Here is an 8215-nt window from a genome sequence, read left to right as displayed (position 1 = left end):
AAAAAAAAGCAATTAGCTTCCATTGACCTCAGGATATGCCGACTTACTCATCATTAAATTTTGTGGCCTTAAATTACAGATTAACTTAAACATAACTTCACCTCAGAGGCAGAAGTGTTACATTACATAGCACAATTCTCTTTCATCTTTACCCTGAGCAATGCCATGGGAGATCTGAAGGTTTTTAATCAATTGCCCATATCCACTCTAGAGCCGTGTGTGGTGCTTCCAGAATAAGCCAATTTTTTTTTTAAACACAGTGTCTAGAATTTCCCTGGAGCCGGTCCTGCTCTGTAGCAATTAATGCACGCAAATGGGGGTTCTCCTGCACTCCCAGTGAAGTTGAAGTGAAAAGCAATCTCCAAGGAAATTCCCAGCCTAGACCAGTTTTAAGATTTCTTTTAGAAACAGGGCCTACTTGTTGACTGATGGTTTTCTCCATGTTAACATGCAATTGTATAAACAAGAAAATGAAGGAACAGATAAAGGCTCAGTGGTATAAGGACATTAAGACATAAATTGCCCAGGTTTAGCTCCCTATATGAAAACATTTCAGTTGTTAAGTGTGAATGAAAGCTTTTAACCACAAAAACTTAAAAAACTTGCAGAAAGCAAACACAAAATAAAGGGCAAACATATATTTGGAATTATATTTATTCTGCACAAGCTTGCATATATACTGCACATACATTCAGTTTAGAGAAGAATGGAAGGCACACAAGGCAATTGAACTACTGTAGTCTGTAGGTGGTACAAAGCAAAGGTAAAAGTCTGGATACCATACAAAAAAAGCTTAAAACACACAAAGTAAAATCAGTTATTCAACAAAAGGTTTCATCTTCAAAATTTAGTAGCTGCCAAGCAGAATTTAATAAGGATTGCTCAAGTCAGTTGGCTACTGCACCCCTATAACATGGGACAGGGCTTATCATTTCATTATATGATCAATTATTACAGTACATCCCTGGTAATACAAAATTGTACACCTTCAAATAAATTAGGATAAATTAAAACCAATAAATTATGTAAAGTTTCAGAACAATTGACAACAACAACAAAATTCCACAATCAAAATGTTTTCTAGCTAGAAAATAAAATCAAAAACACTGACTAGGTCAGTTTCAATTACTGCACTATTTTCAAATTAACAGGTATTTAATACAAAAAGGAGCATAATGTTATGTACAACATATTGCTAAATAATATAAAGGCAGTGTTTTTGTCACTTTTCTGCAACCATATACATACAAGCGTTTTCATCGCAGGCAGTTCATATCCCACAGTTCTCTATGACAAGATGAGCGTGTTTCATTCAACTTCACATTCTGCAATAGAAGTGCAATACACAGTAACCATTTCCAAAATAGCCGTCTCCCTTATCATTCAATTTGAAGGGAGTTCTCAAAAAACAGGTCAACATTAAACTACCACTTAAAAAAAAGATTATACGTGGTCAGGATTTGGGTAAATTACATAATTTACAAGTGCATGTGCTTTTGCTGCAGCTGTTGATTTCTGTGCCACTGACATCACCACAAGGAAGGTCTCAGGATTCATCCAGTTACTCATTTATTTACTGGGTAGATGCAATATACATTCTGTAAATATTTTACAAGATACAGAAGTCATAATGAGTAATGAGCGCAGAATTTGTGGATTTTGAATACAATAAACCATGAAGTGAACGTCAAAGATTTTTAAAAAAATATAATAAGAATTCCAAGGGATAATGAACTTACATTTGTGGGGAAAAATGGCAATAGGTATTTTTCAAAGGAAATTAAATACATACTTTTTGATCAGTATCACAACATGCATTGTATTTCCTGTGATAGCAATATGTTTCGCAACACAAATTGGATGTGAAAGGTGATTAGTGGAAAAATATAAAAGGAGGAAGAAAAGAGTATGCAAAACAAATTAAGTGAAAAATGGTAATTTAAGGTTAGCATTTCTCGAGGGCTCCCTTTTTAAACTTCTTTGTATTTGCCCACATATTTTAATGCAGTTACTTTACAACAGCATGTTTGAAAAAATCAAAAATATTAATTCAGAAACTTAAAGCGATTACCAGCTTTTGATATTCTGAGGCACAATCTAACTGTAACAAAATATGTGAGTAAATACCTCATACTATTTAAATACTACAACTCAATATCTGCCATGTAAATTTTTCACTACTGTGAACATTCTCTGCGACAAATCCTGCAATAGTCATAAATATAAGTGTCGCAGAGGTCACAATAAAACATTCTCTTCACAAAACATATTTTCAGCATGTCTAAAATAGAAAAGTTGTCCATCTAAAGGGAAAAATCAGCTTTCACTTCACACGTAAAACACATCATATGAAATATTGCTTCTATACTACTTTTTATAATCTATGAAAACACAAAATCTGCACCACAGTTACAAAAAATTGGCTTCTACAAGATTTCCCAAACTCGAATGCTGAGCAAACAGTCGAAGAGGAAAAAATAATTTGCTTTATCAAACTGTTCTAAAAATTCTCTTCAAAAATTTTTTCCAGCTGTTTAATTTTTTTTATAAAGATACAATATGTGCATAGCTATTACCATCATGGTAAACTGCAGGAAAAAAAATCTGGCATTTATTGCAGTGGGCTGTGAATAAAAAGGAAAACCTCAAGAATTCCAAAACAAGAAATGTTCAGCCACAGAAGGCACAAGAACAATTGTATATGTGGGAAATTGGTAAATCGAAGGTGTCAGTATCCTTCAAGCTGGTGCATTTAAGGTCTAGGCACAGGATATCACCTCAGGTTTATATGCAATGTTAAATTTCTATTAGCAATAAGAGTACAGAAAATGGGAATTAATTTACAGATATAGCATTCATCATGAGCTCATAATAAACTATATAAATTTCCACTCTTAAAACATCTGATCTCCTGCCTCTTGTAGCTGTTACATCATGAATACGTAAAGTGTATGCCAGTATAATGACAGAAAACCTTGTGAAGCAATCGAGATAATCTCAGGTTTGTAAGGAAAATGTAGCTGGAGGCACAAAGGCATTATGGCTCTCATAAAAGCATTCCAGTTCAAATAAAATTTCCAGAACATTCTTTATATACTGCACAAAGAGAAATTAGTTTAAATGGAATTACAATTAGACTGTTGAATGCGTCTTTATTAAAATCATATTACAAAACTCTCCTATTAGACCAGTGGTGCCATCAATACAGAATAGAGGTACTGAAATTCTTTAGAATCCAATTGTTTTGTTTTTGTTTTACAAAATGCCAGGGTTTATGATAAACTTTGTACTCTTGTGCACAATTTAATTATTTGACAGATCTCACACACATTATCTTCTAATCTCCAAACAATTAAACAAGGTAGTAGGACCCTTTACTCTGTTAATGATAATCATTGCCCCTCTAATTGAGACCACATTGTAATGTCAGCAGAGAACTGTTAGCTTGTATTCTTCAAGGTCAGTCCTATAATAGGACCACCAATACTCATGACTAATTTCATTAGACAAGTTTGATTTCAAATTTCATAGTCACAACATATCAGTACTAATTCGGACTGAGTGACTGGTACGCAATTCGGTCAGGAAGGGCTGAGGAAGAGTGTAGAATGCAACCAAAATAAACATTCAGCACTTTGGGGCACACCAAAATTAAAAAGACAGACTTGGTTTAGATGCATAGTGAATACATTGGCACTCCATTGCTATTGTCTGCATTGCCTAAAGTCTGCAGATACTGCAAGTGCTTTATAATAATGACAGGGCATTGCAGGCATTGTGCTGTTAATTTGAAGTCAGCAGGTTTTAAGGCTATTTGCTGACATTAATTGCTTCCCTGCGTTTCTATCCATCAACTACACTTACAACTAGTTTAAACCATAGTATTGGGGGTACTTCACATCGTTACAAATCTCACTCTTATAGTTTTTAAATTGCAAATGTAGAAAATATGTAAAAATGTGTGCATTTAAGATTTTAAGTGCACTGCCCATCTTCAGAGGACTGTATTTTTCAGATTGAATTGAATCATGAAAATTTTACATCAGCCAAAACACAATTTTGTCGTTCTCGTGAAGCTTGAATTATTAAGTTGACAGGCCTCTCGATGCCAGTTACTATCTGCTCCACATGATGGGAAATTTAGCGTAGAATTTTAATAAAAAAAATTTAAACCTTGCATGGGCTCAGTGTTTCTGCTACTGAAATTTTCTTTTTTTGACAAATTCTGATTTTATAACCTCTTGAGGCTGTAAGCAACATGTCTGTGCAAAATAAATAAAAAATAATGAATTCCACGAATGCAAGTGATACATCATTATCGATATGACTGGTTAATTTACTCTATTGTACCACGTTTGCCTTTTGGTTGCTAACAACTGCTAAACTTTTACTATATAAATCAGAGGTTTTTATCCTTCTATGTTCACCAAAGTACGGTAGCTTTCCAACAAAATCTCTACCTAATAAAATTATAAAACATTACAACAAAAACTGGGATTACTTTCTGATTTGAAGTCTAAAAATTTACTGTACAACTTTTTCCAAACACGTTCCATAAAGTGTTGATGTATTTGTATATTCTTCAGGGTTTGCAATGCTGAAATTCAACATGCAATGCTCCACAGCCTGACCAGCTTTTGTACCCAGTTACAACTAACTCAGTCTTAATTTATTCCAATTATACTGAAATTCTGCAGTGATGCACATTTGTCCAATTCTAATCCCGAATACTCAGTGCAGATGTTTTCAGTGAAAATACAGTCCTGCAGATGCCATTTAACCAACAGATTCACAAGTAGAAAATGAAATTCAGTATTCTTGAACTGCATGATGAATTCATGAATGATTTATGTAAAATAGAGGGAAAAATAACACAGAAATCCTAAATTTAGCTTTGTATATCCTGGAGTGGTTTTATTTCAACCCTAAATATAGATCAATGCCAGTGAAAGGATAAAAAACAATTATGGATGCATCATAAAGTGACAAGGTCATTTTGCCGAGAAGAGTCAGGTAGTGACCAATTGTGGTTAACAGTTTAGAACGGTCTAAGCCATTCTTACTGTACTTCAGTTTAGCATTGTCTAAGGTAGTGGATTGGGAACTTACTGGAATTTTTTTTCCGATAATACTTATTGAACAAAATTGTAATGCAGTATCAGCCTTTCTGCAGCCTGGAAACTGTTGAGTGAATCACTGCTTACAATCAGGAATTTCCAGCTTGCACACTAGAAGTTCCTGATGACACAACCCATTTAACACCTAGTTGTGTAAGCTTGATTTCCCAATTAGGCAAAAAGAAATCCGTAACACACCACACACCAGTAGGTTTGACATGAATTAGTTTTAACTAAGACAGAAACTGAAACAGATCCATTTTTACCCTCCGGGTTGCGGGGTTCTGTTGATGTAATAAGAGATCAGCTTAGTTGTCTCTTGTACCAAGTGAATCACTGGATTACGGTGAGCTAGCAAGTCGAAAAAAAAATCATTCTATCTAGACATTTTACAAAAAGGTGCAATAATTATGCCAATCCTTTAATATAATATCTTAAATTGTGTTTTCAGAAAGTGCACACTTGCATGCTTCATCATTTCATCAGAAACTGCAATTAAAGGCAGAGTGGCTATATTCAAATCCAGTTCTAACAGTTCATTACACCTCAGTATATTCATTTTAAAATATCTTGGCTGGTGGATCCGATTGATTCAAAATGTGTGCGATCAAAATGGATTGGTTTAAAGTCAAATAAACTGGCACAGTTACAGCTATAGATCACAATGTCATATATAGAAGTTTGCTCTCAGTAGTAATTATGTTGGCAAATAAAATAAATACACTACTATTAAAGGTCACACTCCAATAACAATTAAATCAGGCTAATGAGGGCATTTGCAGTACGACTGCGTAAATATGTATATATATTATATATAAATTTTAAAGATTGTACACGGTTCAGCATGTTCTCTCCATCTCGTGACTCAAGACGCTTTCAGCAGTCACCGTCAACATAAAAACCGAACTGCTACAGGAGATAATGGGATGAGGGGGAGAAATCTTGCTGTTTGTGAAGTGGCATCAAATCAGATTTAATACTATACATGTCCTTGCAAATGATTTAAAACAGAATGTAATTTCTTTCATATAGTTGCAGTTAACAAGAAATCAGATTAAATCTTGTCACAGCTTCAAATTCCCTGTGGTGAGCAATTTAGTTTAAAACTGATGCTAACAGTATGGCATGTTTATGAACATGCAATTTTCCGTGTCAATAGAATGTTTGCACACTATGTACAGGCAACCATTTTCACAAATAATCTGTATTCTAATTACAATAATGCACTCAACAGTACTCATATAATGTTTTGCACTTTAAAGCACATTTGTCTTTTTTTTGCATTTGAGTTTTTTTTCCTCTTGTACCTGAATGGATTCCCTCTAATTTAAACAATAACAAGCTGATGTCTTTTTCATGGTTTCAGAAGTGGTAAACTGACACATTCTCATTAATTCAATTCAATTTTCAAGTTCTTTTTCCTTCAGCGATACGATGCAATGCAAACCGTTACATTAGTATTACTTTAAGCAGCAGAGCCAGAAAAAAGCCTCCAATAAAGTTCACAGCACATTTCTTGGTTTGAAAATCTGTCAGTTTACAGGGGTGCTCGAGAACTGGATACAGTACAATTGCTTCAGTAAATAAAAGTGATATTAACGGAGCACATCAATGATTCCATTAAAAGAAAATCTCAGCTGTCAGTTCAATGCAGACTGCTGCTAATGAACTTCAGGCTGGCTGGAGAGCCAAATAGAAACATTTAAGAGATTTGTTATTTTTATCAGAATTCAGTAAAAACGTAACAGCGTTTTCTTCTGTCACTCTCCCAGGAGGGTAAAACCTATCTCTGGTGATCTGGCCAGCTATGAACCTTTACAGAATTAATTTGGAATCATTTGAGGTGCACTGAAACCTGATTCTCTGACACTGCAGGAAAGCAGAACTGTCCAGTCCCAGAAAGTCCACTTTCACGTGAAGTGGCCGCTTTTGGTGAAAAAAAAAGTACTGAATCTTGGCAGGAATAATTAATTTCAGTGGGAAAGCAGTATCGTAATATAGGGGTCAGCACAACAAGACTAATATTTGTTAAAGATTGAAGAATCAAACATTTGCCACTTGCAAGGTGGTGGTAATGTAGATTTAGAAAGGCCTCCAGGTAAGGTCTGACTATATGGTGTGTTTTAGTCTGGGGGCAAAGATCAACTGGTAATATGCCTGAGATCAAAACAATAGCAGGTTTAGACATTTCTTATAATGATAATAGCTGGCTGAAATCTCCTAGTGTGTAGTGTTGTATCCCATGACAGCTACTTTATTGTCCAAATGATGTCATAGTTATTTGCCATTTGCCACAAGTAATCATTAATAAATCCTTCGGTCTGACAGAGCAGATTACTTTAGGTATAATACCCTACCTTGAAATAAAAAAATAAAAAGTACACTCTCACACTTCAGTTTTTTCCTTCAATAAACCAAATCAAATCAAATCTAATCTTCAAAACAGACGGGTTCAGGTATCAGTTTTTGTGGGTTCAAGGCTGTGGTGAATAATCTTCTTACAAGGTCAAATGTAAAAGGCTAAAACATTAGGGGAAATTAACAGATCAGAGCTGAGAAAAGCAACAATACAAGGATTGGACATCAGAACAGAAGGGGTATATTACATCTGATACATTCAGATGGCTCTCGGCATCTTTACTCATGTAGTAGCTCTTGTAGGCAGTTTGGAGATTTGAAAACCTCCGGGACCTCGCTGTCCAGCTTGCAAATGACCTTGTAGATGGCCTTCTTCCAGGAAGGATCAACGTCTTTGCCTGCAACAATGGCATTGAAAAACTCTCGTAATGTGATCTGAGCCACTTCCAAGAACCTCTCCGGAACCTGCTGATACAGAAGGAGACAATGACATTAGTAGAGTTTTCAATTTCAATCCAAAGTCTCTGATTCATTAAAAGGGGAGGGGAGGAAGGCTGAGCTTTCATCAACCTCCCTGAGGTCTGCTGCAGCTCTGTGCAGCCAGTCCCTATATATGGCAAAGTTAACAGTTTCCAGTTTATTCCAGGAAAGCTATTTCTAGAAAGATGATCTTTACATTTTATCCTCTTTCATTCCAGCAATCAGACTTATCTACCTCCACACTCGAAGGCTCAAATGCA

General features: G+C 35.2%; 1 protein-coding gene across 3 annotated transcripts in view; it reads right to left on the bottom strand.

The window, feature by feature from the left end:
- Window positions 1-645: 645 nt before the first annotated feature.
- The window catches only part of prox1a (prospero homeobox 1a), a 114292-nt gene continuing 106722 nt past the window's right edge, over window positions 646-8215 (bottom strand). For 2 of the 3 annotated variants that reach the window (XM_080200518.1, XM_080200516.1), the window contains one exon: window positions 646-7940. In XM_080200518.1, the coding sequence (XP_080056644.1) occupies window positions 7755-7940 (186 nt within the window). In that variant the 3' untranslated portion in view covers window positions 646-7754. Of the gene's footprint in view, window positions 7944-8215 lie in introns of all 3 variants that reach the window. The other variant, XM_080200517.1, reaches the window with a different exon arrangement.

This window comes from Carcharhinus amblyrhynchos, chromosome 12 (genome assembly GCF_965287045.1).
Source record: "Carcharhinus amblyrhynchos chromosome 12, sCarAmb.v2.hapA, whole genome shotgun sequence".
In the NCBI taxonomy this organism is placed as follows: domain Eukaryota; kingdom Metazoa; phylum Chordata; class Chondrichthyes; order Carcharhiniformes; family Carcharhinidae; genus Carcharhinus; species Carcharhinus amblyrhynchos.
This window is presented reverse-complemented; position numbering and strand designations above follow the sequence as displayed.